This window comes from Candoia aspera, chromosome 4 (genome assembly GCF_035149785.1).
Source record: "Candoia aspera isolate rCanAsp1 chromosome 4, rCanAsp1.hap2, whole genome shotgun sequence".
Taxonomy (NCBI): Eukaryota; Metazoa; Chordata; class Lepidosauria; order Squamata; family Boidae; genus Candoia; species Candoia aspera.
In genome coordinates this window covers 53,883,318-53,906,945 of record NC_086156.1, presented here as the reverse complement: position 1 = coordinate 53,906,945, position 23,628 = coordinate 53,883,318, and the positions used below count along the sequence as shown (strand labels likewise).

At 37.1% G+C, this 23,628-nt stretch overlaps 1 protein-coding gene across 1 annotated transcript in view; it reads right to left on the bottom strand.

The window, feature by feature from the left end:
• Positions 1-5,850: 5,850 nt before the first annotated feature.
• CDK13 (cyclin dependent kinase 13) overlaps positions 5,851-23,628 on the bottom strand; it is a 49,352-nt gene continuing 31,574 nt past the window's right edge. The window contains exons 8-14 of the mRNA XM_063304163.1: positions 21,524-21,625; positions 20,831-20,908; positions 14,549-14,665; positions 12,330-12,461; positions 10,961-11,160; positions 9,378-9,983; positions 5,851-8,386 (exon numbers count right to left, since the gene is read on the bottom strand). Of these exons, the coding sequence (XP_063160233.1) occupies positions 7,527-8,386; positions 9,378-9,983; positions 10,961-11,160; positions 12,330-12,461; positions 14,549-14,665; positions 20,831-20,908; positions 21,524-21,625 (2,095 nt within the window). The 3' untranslated portion in view covers positions 5,851-7,526. The remainder of the gene's footprint in view (positions 8,387-9,377; positions 9,984-10,960; positions 11,161-12,329; positions 12,462-14,548; positions 14,666-20,830; positions 20,909-21,523; positions 21,626-23,628) is intronic.

Genomic DNA, 23,628 nt, shown 5'->3' with positions numbered 1-23,628 from the left:
CTGCTTGGTGTGCAGGAGCTGGGACGAGCAACGGGAGCTCACCCCGCCACGCGGTTTCGAACCGCCGACCTTCCGATCGACAGCTCAGCGGTTTAACCCGCAGCGCCACCGCGTCCCTTCACTACTAGCCTAAAGCTGTTTTAATTTTTTGGGGTGGGGGAATCTACTGTTTTTTTCAGGAGGAGATATATCCCCTGCCTCCCTTAATGCAGATGGCATTTCCCACCTATTGAGGGAGGCATTGTTGATCAAGCTTAACACATCCTTCCTAGCCAGTGTCAGTCAAGAGAGAGCTGAGCCCAAACTTGTCCAAGCATCTTATCCACATACTGAAGGCACACAGATTGAAACTGATCCAACAGCACAGGATAAGCAAGTGTGCTACCATCATTCTTGGCATTATCGCTGAAAGGAATGTCAATTCAGCAGTGGACACGAGCAACATTACCTGAAAAGAATCCATGAAGCTTTCAGAGTTCACTGCCGAAGGTACTAGGTGACCTTTCAGAGCCTAATCAGATTGTGACAGCCCCCACTCCACTCAGAATGGGTCCCTTCAGCGATGATCAGATAAAGCGTAAACACTTGACTGCCAACAAGTAGGCTTTCCAATGAATTGTAAGCTGTAATCAGCCATATTTTGGCTATAGAAATTGAATAAATACACTTTAGACTTAGGCCATCAACAATCTGTCTCCCTGCATGTATCATCATCTGCAGATCTCCAGTAAACGAAGGAAACCTTCGCTTTGTATAGAAGTCTAACAATAGAAAGCCTAGCCAGCAATCATTCCAGTTACCAAGACTTGGATTGAAAGATTAGGGCTATCAGTAAACCTCCGTCCAAGTGAGTTCTAGAATTCTATCAGATACAAAGAATGATAAGTAAGGATGGATCATCTGACCTGGCTCAGTCCCTTTGCAGGCAAGGGCAAGCCAACCACGGGAATGTGACCAAGTAGTCATCTGCCATTGACAAAACACTCAATTCTGGCTCCTCTAATCGCTTACAATCATTTTTGATACAAAAAGGCCAGGTTGACAGTATGTCCTGCCTGATGAGTAAAGGCAGATACTATGAGACAGACCCATAATAGTCATGAAAGACCAGCCTCAGCATAAATGACAAGTTTTGGAACACTCCACACCACTTCCAAGACCAATTTTGCCAACTCAGGCAGATACACTTTTGGACATGAGGGTCAGACAGGTTCGGGTATACCAGCAGATACCCCATCCTGTCTGACCCTCCAAGTCCTGATAACCACACTCCAAAACTTTATATGATTTTATTCTTTCCCACAGAAACCTGGTAGGAGAGTTTAGCTCAGAAGACTTCACCCAATTCCCCCAGTCAGGTCTCAGTCACACAAACCAGTTCAACTCACTGGCCTGGATCAAGTAACCTAGGAGGTGCATCTTAGCAGCAGCAGGCATTGATTAGGAAAAGAGAAGAAATAAGAGGCTTGCTAATCAGCCTCCCCAGCTCCCCTTTGCTGATGACTGGGCCAGACAGAGAGCATCAGACCTATTGAACTTCTCCATACTACAGGAGCTGTCAGTCAGGTGACCATTCCTCTGTAAACACTGAGAGAAACTGAAAAATCCGCCAGATAAAACTATTTTCAACCTATCCAACCATCTCAACAACCAAATCAAATAAACACACCCCCAACTACCCACCCTCATTCATAATCTACAGTTTTAATAAAATACAGCTCTGATAACTTCTACAAAACAAGAATCCCAACAGAGTCCCCATGCCCATTTCGCTTCACTTATTTCAACAATGATAGGCAATGTTGTAGTTCAGTAGTTCTCAAATGTTTTGGTCCCATGACCCCTTTACATTCCTAAAAATGATTGAGGATCCCAAATAGCTTTCGTTTATATGTATTCTGTTGACATTTGCTGTATTAGAAATTAAACCCGAGAAACATTAAAATATTTGGCTTCACGACCCCCTGAAAAGGTATTGGGGAGCTCAGGGGTCCCCAAAACACTGAGAACCGCTGTTCTAGTTCTTAACCACAATTTCCACACATCTTCAAACATCAAAGGTTTTCCTACCTGCTTTGAAATAATATTTTATATTATTTACAAGTATTTTACTGTTTATGCTAAAACCTATTAGGAAATTGATCTAAAATACCATGGGGATTTTTTGAAATACTTGTAGTAAGGTATAGCATTGTACAGTTAAACAATTCTAACAATGTTAGCAAGAATATGATCCATATTGATATTGAAAAAAATGCTAATTTTATAGCAAAATACCTTATATAAAGTACTCAGGTTGAAACTGCATAGAAAAAACTGAATTTTAAAAATGAAGTATAAAACTGGTGGCTGCTCAATAGTAGTACATGCGCGTTCATATTGGATAGAAACATCAGTTAAAACTGTTTAAGGGATTAATGATGAACTATCAGTATGGTTTTGTTCATTTCAAAATGTGAACCAAGTTCTTAATGAGAAATACAAACTAAGTTTCTCACTCAATTTTTCTGTTTAAAAATATTTACAGCATTAAGTATTGTTTGGGCATATAAAATGACTTTTACTCTTTCTGTTCAAATCTCAGCTTACTAAAAAAGACATCATAATGAATTTGTCAACGATTTGGCTTATTCTTTTGTTATTTTATTTTAAGCGCTAGATATATCTGTGACAGTAATGTAAAGCAGGCATTTTGTGTTTTGCTGATTTATTCCTAATGAAGGAATTGAATGTATCGACTAGAAATCTAAAAAAAAACTACAAGGTTATTATCCAGCTGTGGATGCATACATCCAGGAATGTTTTTGTCTGGTTCAGATACAGATTCTCAAATAATTTTGAGAATATGTTGTTGAAAATACTCCACAGCCCATATTTCTCTCCCAAAATTAAAACTATGACTCTCAAAGTTACTCTTTTGAAAGTCTCTGAAAATCAGTATTCTGGTTTCTCTTCAGATCATCTAAATCTTTAGTATAAAAACCAGTTTAGGAGCAACTGATTTCTTAGTATTTCAAATAGTTTTCTAATAAACATACTCTTGGAATTGAAACTTGCTTTTCACATTATGTGGCAATGTTGGACAACACACACTCTTGCAAATATATTTATCTTTATTCATAGCTGGAACTAAACCTACTTTCAAACCTGCAGTTAATATTGGAAAGCTGTAGTATCATGCCTGACAAATGTTCAGCCAGCAACCTTTTTCATGCCAAGGGTTGAACTATAAACAGTGGGCACAGGCGTAACAGAGGTACAATTGTTTTAATTCAAATTAAATTGTTAATATTACTCCATGTATTTTGTTATTTTTTATGTTGTAACATTAAAAACTATAGATCAATGGCAGCTTTGGGTGACAGGTGCATGTATTATCTGAAGTTGTAGGCATCTTCATGTTTTTTCTTCTGGTTTGGTTTGGTCTGCCTTGGTTTTGTTTTGGTATTTTGGTATCTATCATTTGCATTCTTTTAGATGTTGGTTTTGAGTTGTAAGTCACCCAGAGTCAGGCAGCCTATAGATGATATTAAATAAATAAATAAAATAAACTTAAGATACTGAAGTTTTGAACAGTCTCTGTGTCGACCTGTACCACTTTCCTATATTTCAGCAGTTGCATTTGTTTCTTCTATTAAAAAAAAAAATCTCAGAGAGATCACAGAAAAGCCAATCACATAGCAGCTTGTAGCACATCCAGTCACTAGTGCCATCCTGTGGTTAGTGGATCCAAAATTATAGCTGTTTGTGTAGCTAGGTTTAAAAATAAACTTATCAAAGCCTATAGTTTCCACTGGACTAGTTCTGAGGATAATGGGATTTAGTGCCAAGCTTACAAGAAAAGTATTTTAAGACTATTATTGTGGCAAATCACTTTCATCCAATCTTACCTCATTATGATTGTTGTATCTCAGCTGACCTTAGTCTTTTTTTCTGTTAGTCAAGCACAGTACCAAGCAAAGCACTGGATTATAGCTGCCATCATTTTTTTTCCTAAAACTTTTGCAGTGTATGAGGCCCTAGAAATATTCCTGGAAATAAAAATACTAGCTTCCTTCTTTTCACTGAAAAAGCCCAAAAATGGAATCTGGTTACACCAAGGGATGTGTCTTCGAGGATCCAAGTTCTATATATTCTCTTATCATCACCTAGGTTTTTTCTCCCTATAGTCTGCTGTATTTACTTAAAAGTAACACAGCTGGCTATACTGTAGTCAATTTTTTAAGACTCAGAAGCGTTTTTGGGAATAAAAATGAAAACGAGTGGTTTGCAATTACAACATGCCAACTGCTCGTTTAAAAAAAAAAAGGGAGGTTAAGAGCAGCTAAGTTAGGTCTCTGTAACCACAATCACTATATGGGAAAGTCCAGCGCTAGATACGTGTAAAAGATAAGAGAACACAGAAGGCTGGGGCCTTTAAGACTTTCCTATTTAGCAGTCTATTTAATGCATTAATTCTTCTAAATAAATGCGTATGATTGCATGGTACATGACCTTTGTAGACAAAATATGAGATTCAGTCCTTAATCTCCAGTCCCATTAAACAAAATACAGTAATTTTCTTCAGTAAAATAGAATGATTGCCAAGAGTGTTTTCTACTAAATATGTGAGCCTTTAGTGAAATAAGCATAAAGATCTGTTTAAAAAAACCAGATAAAGCAGTATTTTGTCATTTTGTATTTTTCGACTTAAAAACAGTATATTGCAAACAGCTGCTTTCCCATCAAGTTAAAATAATGAATCCCAAAGATTATAGGACAGATCTAGCTTTTCACCTAGCAGTGGATATATGTGCCAAGCCTAGGACTTTGCAGAAGGAAGGAGTTATTGTTTACAAAACTAGGCCCCTTGGTTTTCTAAAGGGTCTTAAAAGTTTTTCAGAGAGCCCTGATGTTTGCAGGAGGAGGAGGAAATGATTTTGGAACACTTTTCTATAAGGTGGTTGTCTGCTAGAGGAAGTTCTTAAATTCTAACTTGCATATTTAATCTTACAGTGTTATTTAGAATGGACCCATTGAATATAATGGAAATTAGGTTCGGAATTTGACTGACCAACTATGTGAAACAGATTCTAGTAAGAGAAGTGACTAAAACACAACACTGGAAAATCACAAGTTACTGGCAGGCTGTTCCCTAATGGTTCCAATTGTCTACATGATCATGGATATCTTAAACACTTCATCTTGAACACAGAAAACAGCTTTATTAGAGGCATTTAGCACTTTTTCCCTTGCATTCTTTTGCACTTACCTTTCTTCAGATTTTGAAACTTTTAAAAGATACTGAAATAGGAAGCCAAGTGATCTGATCAGTAAGAGGTAAAAACTATTTTCTTTGTATTTCCTTGTATAAAATAGTGTATTTGTTCACTCAACTTAATTGTTGTATAAATAGATGAGTAGGGAGCTGACCTTGTTTCCAACGAGTATATAACAGGGCACTAAAGAATGGAAGTAGTCCATTTAATGCTTTGTCAGAAAAATTGGTCGTAGTCAAGTTTGCTGGATTTTAAAAAGTGTACTTGCAGATATATTAGAACTTCTAAATTTCCCGTTACCATTGCAGTATCATGAAGGATCAATACTGTATAAACAACAAAACAAGCAGATTTCATCTAGATTGGAATCTCTGAAGTATTTTCTTAACACAGCCCTTGTAATTAAGGATAGTTATGTGAGAACCAATAAACAATCAAAAGGAACTTTAGGAATTCAATCAGAAATCTGAAAACCAAAGAGATGTTTATCAAAGAGATGTTGATGTTGATGTTGGCCTTTACTAAACAAGTTTACTCAGGAACATCCATTCCAGGCCAGCATTCTTTTATCTGAAATGTCAACATTAACTGCTAAGATTACAAAATATTTTATTCCAGTTTAGCTGTTTTTATTTTCAATCAGGAGTCTCTACTGAGGATGACCACTGTTGTATTTACAGGGGAGTTTGGACATATTTGACACTGTACAAATGCAATACTCAAATAAAAAAAAATTGAAGCAATGGTAGAATTGCTTCTAATAGATTCAAGTCACAGCTGACAATACATGTAAATGTACATGTAATTACATTTTTAGAAAATAGCTACATATATGCACTAGCCTGTCAACTGGATAATCAGTTGGAAAGTTTTTTTTTCCAATATGGTCATTTAAAAACATTTTAATACAGAGAAAACATAGCCAGTGGCCTGTCTTTTCAGGGAGAGGCTTGTCTCCTTCTCAAGGAACAAATATATAATGCCAGAAAGCATCTTTGGAAGCCAGAATGAGATTTTCTGGGAACCTTGTTTTCCCCTCCTTTGCAATTCAACATATAATGGATTTGAAACCTATTCAAATTAAATGAATAGGCTACTAGAATAATTTAATACAGAATTGGTTGACACCATTCCAATTTCTATAAATTTAAACTGTTTTAAGCTTCAGTTGCATTAATTGCTGTTTATGTAATCAAAGTTACATTCTACAGCAGCTACGTTTAAAAAGCAGCACAAAAGTACTCATTATAAGACAGTAACAAAATGCTATCTATTTTTAATAAAAAGACTGTTTTGAATAAAACAGGACACTAAGTTTTATTTGGTAAAGTAGTTAAAATAAAAGGTCTTACAGAAAATTGAAGGAAACCTACCTTTCTTCATTACTGCTCATACATTCTCATGTAACTTCATTTAATTCAAGATGGGGATGGTTGTAATTTCGGAAAAACAAAAGGTAAGTGTTTCACCTAATAGGATATGTAAATTCCTAAGACACCATCTATCCCATTTGTCCTTAAATTAGCATCAATGTACTGTAAATATTAACGCTTTGTATCAAACTACAAATTACCTTCAAACAGGCTTATGAATTTAATGAAATGTTCTTCAGACCTTAAGATTACATCGTTAAGGCACTTACCATTCAAGTAAAACAGATATTTATACAAATGCCGGGAAGATGGACTGGATATTTTACTAGACAAACAACTCTGAACGTGAATCAAATCAATGTCAAAATATCTATAAAACAGTATCAAGAGACTGTATTTTATTGTCTGAAATGAGCACAAACACCTTCCACAGATAACACTGAAAGCAGTGCAAAGACTGATAGAGACTTCTTGACTAAAGGTAGTTTTGTAAAAAGAAATACCAAATAAATCAGTGCCCTGCTTTGATTTTTGTAAAATTTTTACATAAAAGTTGGTCCAAACTTACAAAAAAAAGCACAAAGTGTGTGCATAGTTCAGATCTTAGTAGTGTGCCTTAAAAAGCTGATGTCCCTAAATTTAGCATTGACTTAAAACTGCCAAAATATAAAATTTATAGCTAGAATTTGAAAGATGTACAATCAATTATCTGGATTTTCAGAACAGCATGAATTGTAAGCAATTTCCTATTGTATGCAAGACCCTTTTCTGCATAAAAATAAAGCTGTTGAATTAACATTATTCAAGTCTGTTGGATTGCTGTTTGAAATCACAGCTACAAAGTTCTTCCAGATAAAAATGATGTGCCTGAGGCGGGGGGAGGGGGGACAGATGCTCAATATGGCAATCCTCTGCCTCGACCTCTGACTGCTGATGTACTAATATGTCCCCTGTATCCTTGTGAATATCCAGGTCCTTGGGCAGGAGAAGTCCAAGTTTGTCCATGCATGTGGCTTGCACTGGCAGGAGGTTCTTGTAAATTACTTCCATAGCTATAGTTCTGCATCTTCGAAGACAAAGAATGAGAATGAGTACTTTCAGACCCAGACCTTCCAACTGTATCACCACTGTTTCCCAGTACTGTGATGGGACCATGGCTATATTCAAATCTATGATCCTTATCACCACTAAATAGCATGGGACCAGTGTTGAGGTAAATGTCTCCATAACCAGTTACTGAGCTATGAAATGGTTCTGAAAAGGCAGGAGGTGGAAGGGCACCACTTGAATGAGATGAAGCAGTATTATAGTTCTCCAAGGGTTGAACATCTGAATTTCCAACAAAATTTGCCCTTTCTAATGTCCCAGCTGATACACTTCCTATTCCATCACTACTACTGTAATGGGCAGAAGAGAATGTAGACGATCCAAAACTATCTTTATAGTCTGGACCTGCTACAAAGGAGTCTCTTGACTGAAACTCCACATTAGATGTTGCTGGTTTCTCAGATGTTTGGGCCTGGTGATGAGCAAGCAGTTGTAAAAGAGCTGCTTTCACTCCAGCATGAGGATCCATCCCTGAAGAGCTACTAACTGAAGGTAAGTGTTGGTTCGCTGTCCGATAATCAAGGTCTTCTTCAGTAACTGGTGGTGGTTCTGGTGGTTCAGGGGGTCGTTGATCTGGAGGCAAGATACGAGGTCGTTCTTCTGGTGTTTGAGGTCTCATTTCAGGTGGTCTCGCCAAGTCATCTTGCCCTAAATTAATTTTGAAATAATTTAGAATGAAATCTGCAACTAGAATTAATTACTCTAACAATATAGAATATTTATTAAATGTTAAAGGTTTGGATCCAGAGAGGTCTTGTGTAAGCAAAATTACTTCTAGAAGTGTGCTTCTCTGTCACAGCACCTGCCTTCCAAAACAACATCCTCCCAAGGCTTTGTTTGGTACCACCCTGACCTTGTTTAAAAAAAAAAATCTGGCTCTATCCCCTGGCCTTGGACTAAAGTGGCTATTATATGGCTATTTTTAGAGTTGAAGAAAGGGAGGCTGGGAATGTTTCCAGATGCCTGTGGTTCTTTAATTTGCATTTTTAAATTGTTTTAATATTGTATTCTGCCCAGAGTCTCAATGGAGGCTGGCAGCCTTATAAATTTAATAAATAAATATACATAGGAAACACCCCTGCCAAATTCCTCCAACTTTCTGTTTCGCAGCCCTTTCTACCCTATCTCACATTCTTCATGAGACTCTAGACTTCACAAGCAGCTGGAAAGACACATGGGAGTTGAGGGGAGGAATCAGGAAAGTTGAGGTGTATGAATACCATTCTGCTCAATTTTCTCTACAGCCAATTACAGAAGTCTGATCACAGAAATGCATCAATCTTCTATCCACAGTATCTAGAAAACATATCTGTAAGATGATCACAAACAACTATAACTAGTAGGATAGTATATATTATCAATGAAGCAAAAATAAGGGAATTCTATAAATTCTTAACGTATTTTTCATTTGTTATCTCAGGAGTTATTGAAATGTAAGTTAATCTTCATTACCGAATATGATACTTTAGTATGCCACTTAGTCATTAGCAACTGAAGCAGCCTGTAAGCTTAAGTAAATCACCCAATAAGTAATATCTACCTCTAATTGTTTGATAGAAGCAATAGTAAGCCTGACATTCTCAATCATATATATCCCCCACCTGTCTAGATATAATTTTCCCAATACCAAAACTCATACCTGCACATGCATATAATGATTTAATAAGGTGGGGATAAATAGATGCTGGTGATTCTGCGTCTTCCCAATTGCCAGATGCAGGTGTACTGGGCTCTGGAGGCTGCCTGGGCTGTAATGACATGTCATTTCCTGACCCATTCTCCTTTTCTTCTAGGAAGTTTTCTTTCTGCTTCACTTGTTGAGCCTTTAATAACTGAGATAACAAAACTGTAAATGCGCTCTGCACAGCTGCTTGGGTAACTTCTGTGTCAACTTTAGTTTGGGTCAATGGAGCGGCTTGCACAGAAAGCTGTGGTGTTGCTGTTTGTTTTAAAGGCTCCTGGTCTGGTGAGGGAGGCAGTGGTGGCTTAGGTGGTGGTGGCGGTGGCGGCTGCTGTTGCGGCTGTGGCTGCTGCAGCTGCTGCTGTTGTTCAGGCTGTTTTTCTGCTGCATCCAAAATGCCTGCTGGAAGGTTTATTTTATTCAGCTGTTGCTCAGTCTCAGGATTCATTTTAATGTTCAGCACTTGAGCAAATTGTGCCATATTAATACTAGTTTTAGACTGGAGCAGGTTTAGGAGAATTGCCACTTCATTTTGGTTTAGCGGCTGACCACTACCTGCTTTCACTGAAAATAGCAAGAAAAACAGAAAGGAGGGACTTAGTATGTTCATATTGAAGGTCCAAAGCAAAATTTATTTGACTATGTCCCACTTCTGATGACTACCTAAACAGTGGTTAGATAGGAAGAAATTTCTTGCCTTTTCCTTAGCATGGAAGAATGAACATTTTGCTTTCACTTTAGAACCACAGTTTTGTTTTCCAAGGTAAGACTGGGAACTAAAGTTTATTTTAAAATGAGACCAGCTTTCACTATCCTCCCCTTCACATGAAAGTTCATTGTCCTTGTTCACAATCAACTAAAATACAAATAAAGTGATTTTATATATCTATCAGGCAGACTATATTTTCCAGCATTCAGAGGCAACAAGGTGAAATAATTTTGCAAATTTCATTTGAAAAAAAATATAAATAAAACAAAGTGGAAAAAATACTATAATATTAATAAAAAGGGAAGAAAGACACTAGAAAGACCAAGGAAGGAATGGGCGGACTGGTTGAGTTATGCCAGCAAAGGAGCAAGGACAAAAAAAAAGGTAAAGTAACTGAATTAGTAACTAGTGTTTAATATTACTTGCTTCTAAAATAAAATACCCATTTAAACAATTCATCCTATCATATCAACCAATCTTTCTCTCCCACTGTTACCCACAAAACACACATACTCCTCCCCCTTCCTCTGCTATAAAATAGCAGGAAAAGAAAGAAAAGAAAAAAAATCCAGTTTAGGGGTTTTACAGAAAATAGGATTCCTATTACAAAAAACATTAAATTAACCCGGCAAATCTATTATAGCATACATCAACGAATCTTTAGGCTAATCGTTAAACACCTTCCAGTTTTGAAAGCCAGATCTTTGGGTCATTTTGTACTTTATGCTAATTAATTTCTTTTCCAGTGCTTCTTTTGGTCTGAATGACCTCTCCTGGAAAAAATAATGGGCACCCTGAAGTTGTATTTCGTAAAGAAGAAATGAAAAATTACCAAGTGCTATGTTAGAGTTGCCCTGCATTTTCAGGTGTGAAGAAGTCTGCAGGCCCTGAGGGGTGTTGGCTCTACTATCATCCATCCCCAAAGATAAATCCTTTCTTGGAATTTTAGTTGCATCATCAGTCATGCCCATTTGCTTTTGCCTTCTACGTTTCTTACTCCACAGTTCATGGCAATCCTGCCATAAAGGAAGGCTGTAGGAAAGAGAATACAGTTATTCAGCACAAAATGCTTACCACAAGGGTCTTGTGTGACAAAATTTAAAAAGGCCACAAAAGAGCTAGAGCTAGTATCTATGAAAGAGAGCTCAAGAAGCCATTATTTTGAAGCAAGAGAGGCATGTCAACATATCAGGTAGTTGCCAGACCAAAATCCTAGATACAGGAAAACAAACTGGGGATTAAAGAAGCAGAATGAGGATGTTGGATGGACAGGTAAACATTTAAAGGGACAGCATATAAATCAAGTGGTGCAAGGCAATTCGCCCAGCTACTGGCAAGACTATAAGGAACCTGCAACAAAAGATTTCATTGGAGCTTCTCTATCTTGTGTTTGGCGAAATCTGAGCTGCAAGAGCTAGGTGAGTGAAAGGAGGAATGATGTGTGTGTGATAGTGAGGGCAAAGGATGTTCTTTTTCAATAAGGTGTGGTAACCTACAAGACACCATGTGCTCCTAACTTGCTGAAAGATTCTAGCTGCTCTTCTACCTACTGCCTTTGGGAATGTAGGGAAAGGAGTTTTACTGAATTGTGTGTGCATGTTATCTCATCATAAAATCCCATCTTCTTTAGCTCAACTGTGCAAAATTAGTTCCTACAAGACCCAGTCACTGTCACTAAGCAGTTGATCAAAGTAAATGGGAGAAGCTGCAGTGCATCCTCAAAATTTAGAGAAAAAGGAAAGTGCTTGCCTATAAGAGGGACTCCTAAAACCATAGGTCTAGTTGTGTAATACTTGACAGCAACAAAACGCAGGAAACAAATTCCACCACTCAAAACCAAATTTGGAGACAAGTGGAGCTGATCTTGGTTCCATCATTTTCAGTTAAGTAAAATATGTGCGCAAAAACAAAAAGTATATTTTTGCTGCCATGTTCATGTGATACGTTGAGGTGAATCTATTGAGTTGCTTGCTTCTTCACCAGGCTCAGTTCTATGGTTGTTGGTACTGTACGTCTTTATGAAATACCTGAATGCAATTTCAACAGTATGCTCATATAACATATTTACCGTATATTATGTATTTAACCAGATCCCATATGCAACAAAAATGAATACAAATGTAGCATCTGGCTTCTGCTGATAGAATCAGAGTACTACAGTTTTGTTTTGTAGCAAATAAACTCAACTAAGAGACACTTACTCTGGTGGAGGCATCTTTGAAGGGTCCACATCTCTCAGAAATTCACATTGAAGCGCCTGTTCTGCTGTGCAACGTTTGCTGGGATCGAGAGCAAGCATATAATCAAAGAGATCTAGTGCAGCTGCAGGAATACTGTAAGAAAATAGATAAAATGAAATCAAGAAAACAAAGTAATGTTCATTCAAAGACTTCACAGCCTGTAATAAATTCAAAATCTTTCTTCCCTTTTAGACATAGCATTTAAAGAGATTTATACTTGATTTTCATTAATACTTGAAAAACAAATGTACCTCCTGAACTAGAGGTGATTGCTCAGATGATTGACTTCTTTTTCACATAAACTAATATTCAATTTAAATCTACCACACAGATTGCCTATACAATGTCAATATGCTAAAGATAATATTGTATATATGTCAAATGTAAAACTATCTGAGGGTTGAATAAAAAGTAATGCCTCCAATGTTGTAAGGTGCCAACAGAGGGCAGTACTGACACACTAGAAACTCTGACAAATTCTTTAGCATCTGTTCTTTCCCTTCAGTTGGTGGAAATTGCTATGAAAAAAGGTTATGTTGTTATTGTTTGTGAAGTGGAAGCCTGCAAGTGAGCATTTGTCAGAGTATTTCAAGCAACATGCCTTTATTGAATGTTTGACTATTAAAGAAGTTCCTCCAACTGAAATTCAATTCCAAATGCAGGTTGCTTATGGTGGTGACAGTGGTGGCTTGAGTTCTGTGCATTGCTGGACCAAAAAAATGTAAATATGGTAAACGAGGCAAAGCTGATTTGCGTGATCAGTAGCACAACTTGATTACAACAGCTAATGAATTTCATATGAGAAATGTTGATCAACCAATAAAGGACAATCAGCAAATCACTCAAAGAGATATTGCTGTCAAACTGGACATTTCACAGGAACACGTGGGTCATGTTATTGATTTCTTCAGTATCAGAAAGTTGTGCAAGATAGATTCCTTGCATGTTTGGTGGTAGAGATGAATGCTGTTAAGAACTGAAATTTGCCACCAATTGTTACCACACTATGAGAATGAAGGTAAGGAATTTCTTTACAGCACTGTAACAGCTGACAAAACATGGGTTCATAATTACAACCCAGAAACAAGGTGTCAGTCAAAGCAATATAATTACAGAACTTAACCACAGGAAAAAAATTCAAAACCCAGGCTTGGACCAGAAAATTCATGGTTACAGTTTTGGGGATGTAGATGGTATTATTCACATGGATTTCTTGGAACTTGGCACCACCATCAACTTAGAGCACTACTATGCAACACCCAAAACAACAATTAAACAGAGTTCAGAGGCACAAGAACGAAATTTTGGTGCAATATTTTGCCTCCCACCTCATGAGCCACCCAAGAAGCAACTGCAAATTCCATTTTTTCTCAATATTGAAGGAATACGTTTATGAGCATCTTTTTATTTGAAGAGGTAGAAAGGACTATCTGGACGTAGTTGGAGAGAGGTGTGAAGTTCTTTTGTGATGGCTTTAAGAAGCTCATCCATCATTGGCAGAAATGACAGTGATTATGTGGAAAAGTAAATAGATAACAAAAGAGCTCATTTCAAGGATTAGTTTCCTGTTACATTTATTGAAAGGACCTTACCTGAACTAAAGTTATGGAAGTGGAGGCATTATTTTTAATTCAACCCTGAAAAGTGCTTTCATGTGCATTATTTCTTTCTCTTAATATATAGAGAATATCAACGTAACTAAATAAAGACCACTGTTTAAAACTGCTGAAAACTGCTGCAAGTTTGAATCATACAAAGAAAGCTATGTTTAGACAGTCATGGAGATAGCTTGCAGTGAATATTCAGAAGCCTACATAAGTAAGGGCAGAAGTATTCCTTAAGCCCTAGGAAAGGCGACAGTATTAGGAACAAACTCAGGCTGGCTTCTCACTGACTCAATGGGGTATAAGAGGAAGGGAATGTACAAGACAAGCAGACTTGCAAGATTCTATTACTACAGCTGAGCGCAATAAAATTTAGTTCTACTCTTTCTGTAGTCGGTTTCCTGATCTGGTCTACCTTGTAGGGCTTACAATAAGGGACAGGAGTACCTTTCGTTAGCTATAAATTCTGCTTCTCTCCAAAACTGTTACATAGATACAGAATATGAAGATCATAAAGAAGAATAGAATAAATTCATGAATGGGGGAGATAATATATTTAAATAGCTCAATTCTTACAAAGCAAACTCTTCCCTCAGTCTTCGACGATATTGCTTCTTTGGTTTCATGGTGTTGAAATATGCCAATTTTATAACATCAGGCCATACTGCAGGACAAGGACTCCCACATATGCGGCTATATAAAAACAATTAATTAATACATATCTTAAAATTAACAAGTACCACAAAGGTTATGAATCAACATGGATTTGATTAAAACAATGCTACTCAAATCTACCTAATTAGAGATACTTAAAAAAAAAACTAAACTTAAATTACAAGAATTTCCCATAAGTAGAAGACTCTACTGTTTTCCCTAATAAGGCTGCAGCTTGTTGGCTACAATATTTTCTCTTCATTAAAAAATACTACATAAGGAAGACAAAAATTATAAGAAGTATTTAAACAGCAGCATCAAATCATCTGAGTTGGAATCTGTAATTAGAGTTTATTGCAACACTAGTTACTCACTTTTTAAACGGACAAAAAAGAAAAAATAAACATAAAAAGAAAAAAATGTTCTTATGTATTTTCTTGTGTAAACTTTCCTTTTGTTTTTGTAAAAATCGGTTATTTTTATTTTGCATTATTTTATGTATGTCTGTTTGAAAATGGATAAATAAAAGTATCTGAGTTTTGGAGAGGAGAAAAAAAAACATCTAAGTTTTTCTATTTGTTTAAATAACGTATTACCTTTATATACAGGAGTTAGCAAAAGAGTCTGACGTCAAAATAAAACTTCTGCATCCTGAAAGGTTCCCCACCCCCCCGAGTTTGAAAACAAAGCATATCCATTTGTTTTGTACTTGGAATACAATGTGATTGTTTTCAAAAGTGCTGTTCTGCATATTCAAGGCTGTTCTGAGCACTGTGATTAGACTTTTTTTTTTGCAGTTGTGATTATTTTTGTATTCACAAACATTCCAGCATAGCACCCAGGGGCAGGAATGTCCCTGCTACCGTTATCTTAGATTAGATAAGGTGATCGGAGCAGATGATTGATGGGGAAAGCCCATAGCTCAGACCTAAAGAGTCATTCTGGGCTCTGGTCTTGTCTCAATCTTAGTAAGTTACTGCTATTTGTTTCTTTATTCTTTATTTATATTTCAAATTTAGTCACCGCCCATCTCACTCAAAGAGTGACTCTGGGAGGTTTATAATAAAACAAGAAATAATCATTAAAATGCAATGAAACAATATTTTTAAATAAAAATATAATCCAAAACATACGTGTTAAGAAGTTCTTAATTTTCAAAAAATCCTTTGCTAGGAGGAAGTTAAGAGTTCATCTGAGAGGGCCGCATGTACGTTCTTCATTGTGCTTCATTTATAGGTAGGTTAAAAAAATAAATGAAAAGGGCTATATGCATGCACACACAAGTGTTGCTAATGCTGTTAGGATTATGTAAATTGTAAATGCAAAAACTACTTATACTGTGTTGGTTTGGTTGGTTGTTGAGCTTTGGCGTAGCATGCACCATCTGCATACTGGCACCTTACTAATGTTAAGCTTCAGAATGCATTTAAAAATGAAGCAACTTTATATTGGTTTGGCTGTTTGGATGAGTTCAATATATCCCTGTGAGTCTTGCTCATGCTGAGTTTACATTGTGGGTTTAAATGCAAGTTTGTAAAACCTAGAAACTGCAAATGTAGTAGTTCTACTGGTAGTAACATCTATATGCTGAGATGTTAATATTACGTGTGGAAGAGTTAGTAAGAAGCAGTCTTTTTTTCAACTCAAGTCCAGTGGGATTGCAACTAAAATTTGCTGGATTTGTGTTTCTTAGGTAGGCAAGCTACAAAATGAAGTATCCCAAATTGTTACTCAAATATCCTGTTTTGTTGGACTGACAATCTATATCTGTAATACCTAAACTGTGCCACAGCACCTCAAGGCACTACAGCAAACTCCCAGGGGCCCTGCAGGATTGTATTTCACTGCTTTGGCCAAGGGGCGCCATGAAAACGTTACTGAGACCCTAAGGGTACCACGAACTGTGAACCAAGAATATTTGGGAACTCTGGTCTATACTGGTTGTTATACACTATCCAAACTGCAAATAATTGGCCACAGAGATTATTCTTTAATTTTGTTTCCACTGAGGATTTTTCAAAAATACTAGAAATCATTTTTGGGACAATTATTTGTGTGTTGACAATACATAAAAGTACTGTCTGCCAATCCCAATTATTTTTATAGCAGTAGAGAAGAAAACAAAGAAACAAAGGACTTATTTTTGGTTTCCATTGTTTCCAATGGCAAGATCACTAAAAAAAATTCAGTGTCGTTACATCTGAATACATGAGCCATTTTAAGTCTTGCTCCACTGGAATTCAGCCATCTCAAATTGTTCCAACAGAACATTTTTCATGAGGCTGTTTTGTTCTGAATTTAAAACTAAACAGAGTTTTCATTTCATACACAAGCTTACTTGTATATACTATCTTCCTTTTCTGTAACTGAAAACATGCCAGTTGTCAGGCTCAGCCCAAGAACAACAAAGAGTCAGTCCATTCAAACTCCAGTTCTTTATTTGTTCACACCATATAGACAGAATCTTGCCAGACTAAAGCTACCCTACCTAACCTAAGGGGAAATAACCTGGGAGACTCTAGGGCGGGGCTATCCCGAACCTCTTTGTTTTCCCACTATTGCCTCCCAGACTGTGCCTCCTCTTATCTCCTCCACCTCCTTGGAAGGTGCTCCCTCCTTCCTGAGAACCAGCGGCTCTGCCGAAATCCACCACACTAGTCAAGTTTACTTCAAAGATATATGTTTAGGAACAGAATACAAAAAGAAATATTTTGACAAGGCAAGCCTAATGAGCAATAGGCAGATCTATACTACAGAAGGAAAAGGCCAATTTTTGTATTTCTTTTGGATTTTTTAATACTAGAGGACTTCTAAATGTGACCACAGCAAGCTGTCACATTCACAGTCATGTGAATCAAATCAGAGCAGACACAACTGTTTTTGTTTTTGTTTTTGAAATAGACAAGAGACAAGTCTGTTCTGCCCCAATTCTAGGACTTGTTTTACTGCCATCTAGTTAAAACATTCTATGAGAACTTCATTTTAATACTGTAAAGTGACAATAGAAAAAAATCATTATTGCACAAAAAGACTAATTTCATCTCTTGTCACAGAACATTTTACTCAGTTTCTTATGAGCTGGGAAGCCTAGGAAAGTTTCTAATGGATGGAATTTTATAATTGGAATTCATTTTATTGCTACTAAAAAATAGTAAAATAATTCAGAAGCTGCAGTATATAGAAATGTGAGTAAAAAATAAATAAATTATGCTACTTCCAAAATATGTATTAGTATATGATAGGGGAAAATTACTGTCTTCCCCTCTCCATTGAAGGGAGAAAAGTGCCTGGTTGTAGTCAAATTAAAAGTTTCTTCTAAGCCAAAAGATTTCTAAAACTATTTGTTATTGTTGTTGTTGTTGATCGCATAGTCAGCCAGATGTTTAGACTGGATTTGGCATTTTTGTCCACCTATCGAGTTCTTCCCAAGGACCTGGAATAGGCAGATGCTGTTGTTTAATAATATTAAAGGTATCGTTGCAGGATGTAAGGTGTTCCAAGTAAAGCTGCTTTTTGCAACTGACTGAAGGTGATTTTGTCAATGCCAAACGTGTTCAAGTGGTGCTCCAGATGTTTTGGAACTGCACCCAAGGTTCCTATTACTCTTGGCACTATCTTTGGTTTCTTTTGCCACAGTCATTTTACTTCTATTTGCAGGTCTTTATATTTTGTGATTTTCTTCAGTTCTTTCTCTTCTATTCTGCAGTTTCCAGCTATTGCATTGTTCACTCTCCAAACTTTTTTGTCTTTCTAACAACATGTTAAGTCTGGGGTGTTGTGTGGCAGATGCTTGTCTGTTTGAATTCTAAAGTCCCAGAGCACTTCAGCTTCTTCATTTTCTATTACTTTGTCCATTTTGTGGTCCCACCAGTTTTTGCTTGCAGGCAAGTGGTATTTCTTGCAGATATTCCAATGCACCGTTGTTGCTATGTTGCCATGCCATTGTTTGTAATCAGTCTGTGCAGTCTTCTTGCAGCTTCTTTGCAGAGATGGCATTTGCTGTCTGTTACTGTCTTCTCAATTCTGGCTTTATAAGCATTTGTTCTTAAGGCTTGGTCTTGTGCAGCCAGAATTAGCCCCTCTGTCTCTTTCTTCAACTTTCCTGCTCTTGGCCATTGCCAGGTCTTGTTGTTATCTGCTTTGCTCGCTAGATTTTTTTTTTTAATGTACTGGCCATGTAATACTTTGCCTTGCCATGTCTCTTTTCTATTCGTCTGGTCTTTCTTATAGGCCAGTTTGGTCTCGTTGGTATTCAGTAAGCCTTCATAGTATACTAGCTTCAGTGCATCTTCTGTCCTTCAGATATTTTTCCAATGCCTTTTCTTCTTCTTCAACTGTCTGGTGTACTTGCAACATTATACACCCACCTATGCTCCTTAGTAAACAGAGTCTGTCAACATCACTGCATGGATGAAGGACATGATTCATTATCATTATTTTTCTGGTCTTCCTATCCAGGGCTTCTAATTCAGCTTGAGTCCAGTCCGTTATTCCAGCTGTATATCTAATGACTGCCCAGGTGTTAATCGCCTTGATGATATTTCTGCCACTAAGTTTGGACTTTAAGATCTTCTTCGCTTTTCTGATGTATTCACTACTAACCTTCTTCTTGACTTCAGTGTGCTTGATGTTGTCAGCCTGAAGGATGCCCAGGTGTTTGTAGTGATCTTCATCTAGATTATTGATGTCATTTCCATAGTGCATCTTGATTCCTTCATTTTTCTCTATTTTTCCCCTGTTGATGGTAAGGGTGCCACATTTGTCCAGTCCAAACTCCACTGCAATATTTTGGCTATGTATTTGGACAGTGCTGAGCAGCAATTCCAATTGAGATGGTGTTTCTCCATACAGCTTCAGATTGTCCACGTAAAGGAGGTGGGATAGCTTGGTAGATGTTTTTGATGTTTGATAGCCATGGCCTGACTTGTTCAGTATTGTTGACAGAGGAATCAATGCAATGACAAACAGTAGTGGTGATAGCGAATCTCCTTGAAAGATTCCTCTCTTGATGTTAACCTCTCCCAGTCTATCACCATTGACTGTGTCTTCCATTGTGCCATTGATCTTTGCACAAAGCTTCTGATGTTTCTGCTGACTCCTGTTATTTCTAGGCACTTGATTATCTAGTCATGTGGCAGGGAGTCAAATGCCTTCTTGTAATCAATCCAAGCTAAATTCAAGTTGGTCTTCTTTCTTTTACAATTTTCCAAAATCATCTTGTCAGGAGCTGTTCTTTTGTCCTTCTGCTGCTTGGGGAGTTTCCTTTCTGCTCAGATGGAAAGAGCTTGTTTTCAACTATATGCTGTTGGACTGCATCAGCTACTGCACTAATTAGGAATTTGAAAGTTGTTGGTAAGCAGGTAATTGGCCTGTAGTTGCCTGGTGCTGTCTCTTGTGTTGGATCGTTCATTATCAGGTAGGTTTTGCCAGATGTTAACCTATCTTCAATTTCACCTCCTTGCAGTATGTTGTTAAACTGCTTGGTGATGAGTGGGTGCAGACCAGTCAGATGTTTCAACCAAAAACCATGCAGTTCGTGCTGACCAATTTTTTATCTTCCTTGCCCTTTTCTCCACCAGTTCTGCTGCTATTACAAGTTCTTTCATTTCAGCTTCTTCTTTTTTCCTTCTCTACCTCTTTTATCCAAGCTGAATTCTTGTTGTTTTTCTTTGGGTTGTCCCAGAGCTGCATGCAGAACTGCACTGTTTCTTCTTTGTCAGGTGCTGGCTGGTTCATCGCAGTCTCTCCATTGAATGATTGGTAGAAATGTTTCTGATTCAACTGAAATTAGAGATTCTCCCTGTAATGTGGAATTCAAGCTTCCTGTCTGCTGATTTTCATATTATTATTATTATTATTATTATTATTATTATTATTATTTCCCTTTTTTTTATATATATATAACTTGAGGCAATGAACATATCTAATACTGCTGCCTCCTATTTTTCCCCATAACAACCATCCTGTGAGGTGGGTTGGGCTGAGAGTGTGTGACTGACCCAAGGTCAGCCAGCCGGCTTTCTTGCACTGTAAAAGGTTAATGCTAAATGGGTTCATTATATGGCAAATTTCCTTTAACAGATTAAATCTTCAGTCTCATAGTTTCAAATATTGGCAAGTAATATGCTTTACTTAGGATGAGGAGAAATAATTGGTGACCATTTGCTGAAAAGTAAATTTTTCAGAGACCCAGGATATACTGACCTTATCAGTTCCAGCTGAGCAAGTTCCTGATTTGCTTGAAATATTGGCTTTTTAGTAAAAAGTTCACCCAGGATACATCTACAAAAAGAGAGCAAACAATTATAAGAGACTTTGGGGGCCAAACTAAAAGTCTCTAACCCAAATACAATTTCCCAGGGAAAACAAAGCATTGGCTCAGCTTTATGGTATCAAATTGTGCAACTTCCCCATTAAAAAACAGTTTCCCAGAAAAACTACACTCTCAGCTTAAAACATTTAGAAGGCCAAGGAATGCTGAAAAGCTCTGGAAAAACAGGAAAAAGCAACTCCCTAGAAAAAAACTATGTCCACAAAATACTTCGAAATCTTTGAAAACCCAACTGTCTTTGTAGTCCTGTCCCATTACCTCATAAGTACACTCTAATGGCCTCACTAACACCATTAGGTCCATGATATGTTATATCCAATGAAATGCCTGGCTGTTATATCCAATCACATGTATATTCTAATTCACGTAAGTTTAAAGAGGGACTGTAACTGCACCCCTCTTTAGGCTGTCTTTGCCTCCAATGCTGTCAACAAACCAACGTGTGCTTCAGTGTAACGTGTCCTGATCTCAGTTCAAATGTACCCTTAAAATATTCTACCGCATAATCAGTACCTTTTCTAAAATTACTAAGTTGCATAACGTTTGTTAGCAAAAAAATGCCTTACCCACAGCTCCAGACATCAATGGCAGGTGTATATCGCTCCTCTCCTAGCAGAAGTTCAGGGGGACGGTACCATAAAGTGATAACCTTGTTGGTGTATGGTCGACTGGAAAAAAAAAAGAATATTTTTGTGTCTTTGTCATATTATCAAAATGAATTAAACCATCCCATAGGTCTTCTGCACTTTTCAATGCAATCACAGATTTCTTTCCCATAATTTGTCTTCCTGAATTGCTACTGACTTGCTGGGAGGTGGGTGGCATATACATTTAATAAATGTAGTAAAATTTATATAAAATCGTAACATGAAATTTAATAAATTAATAAATTGACATCATCATCATCACAATTATATTTTTCTGCCTGTTACCTCCTCTTACATAACCCCGAGCATTCTAACGTAAACAAGCCCTATAAGATCCCTTTTTCTTGGAAAGAAAATAATATTCTACAATTCATTATTAATGGTATAAACACACCAATTAAATTGAAACAATGTATATTTTAACTGGCAACTGATATAAACATACTGCTGGACACAACTATTGCTAACATTTATAGTAGAACCACAGCAAGACTTTATGCTATTTGATGAGTTAGAAAAATTAAGCATTTCTAGCACTTCAATTTTATATTTATTCAGTTTTATTATTATTATTTTATCTGCTGTCTCAGAATGTCTTCTTTCTTCTTTTTATATTGGTCAGTGACCATAATAAAATTTATTGTATTGATACAAGGGTGGGCCACCTGCTGCAAGAAAACAATTCAGAACTCTTGCAAAAGCAATCAATCTTAACCCCCATTACTTGGGGAAGGAAAGATGTTCAACTCACTTTTGCCTCTGAGTTCCCATTATGTCTTTTCATCCCAGCCAACATAGGCAAATAACATTAAAATAGAAGAGAAGTTGCCCCCTCTGCTCTAAACCATCATAACCAATGAAAACATGGAATATGCCTTAAACTGAGTCAGATCCTGGTCGTTCTAGCTCTGCATTGTCAACAAAGACTGGAAATAATCCACCAGGATTTCCGGCCGATTACCCTATCTAGAGATGCCAAAGAATTCTTTTTTTCAAGAGTCCAAATTGACTTATAATCCTAAATATCCCAGAGCATATAATGCAACATTTTTGATAAAGCTAAGCAGATTTGAACCTAATTTCAGTGGCTAGATATCCCTGGAAGTATGTGCAACCTCTACTCTATTAGCCTTGCAGAACCAACTTAAAAGCTTAAGTGTTTCAATAAGAGTATGGTTTTGGCCCCTGTTGATTGAGCAGTGGCCCCTATATTGTGGATTTACTATAACATTTCTATTTTTGTTTTATAGTTTAGTTTTTATGCTTATATACTACCCTTTAGGACTGGGGTAGTTTAAAGAAATGATTAAACAAATAAATATCCTTCCATAAGTTCTAGAAAAGACTTACAGTTGAAGTGCTGTACTGCTGGGAAAACCCAAATTTAACATCCAAACTCACTTAATCACTCTGGCCCACTCATATATGGCACATTAACATCTAAGCCAAAGTCTGCCAGTCATCATACAGATAATACTAGATTGATAACCAAGTTATAAGAGAAGTGCTGTTCTTCAAATGCAGTTACACGTTTTTACACAAAGTAATTGCTCTGTGACTGCTAGTTCTGGCATTACTTCCTGAATCAGTTTCTATGGAAGAGTAATTTTAATCTCAGAAAATAATGTCTAGTATGTCACTGGATGCCACTGCTCTTGGGCAGGTTTCCTTTCAAACCAAGATCAGGGCTGAATCCATCTTTTGCTGCTCAGAGTAAATCTCAATGTGGCATCCCTGCCTATTCAAATGCTATGTACAAAATCAGTCAGACTGGTAGTCAAATCTTACTTCAACACTGGCTCTAGGATAGCCTGTCACCACTGAGATGAACAGCCTAGTTTAGGAAATACAGAGGGGGCTGCACTGTACTATACTCAGCCCCTATTCTCCAAGGTTCACCACTGTTCCTCTCTTAGCACATGGTGTTTTATGTAGAGGCTTGCAGCCTGAATAGCTTTCTGTTACAATCTGTAGAAAAATATTCTATCGCACAGATCTCCCCATGCAGTACAGTGCTACAGTAC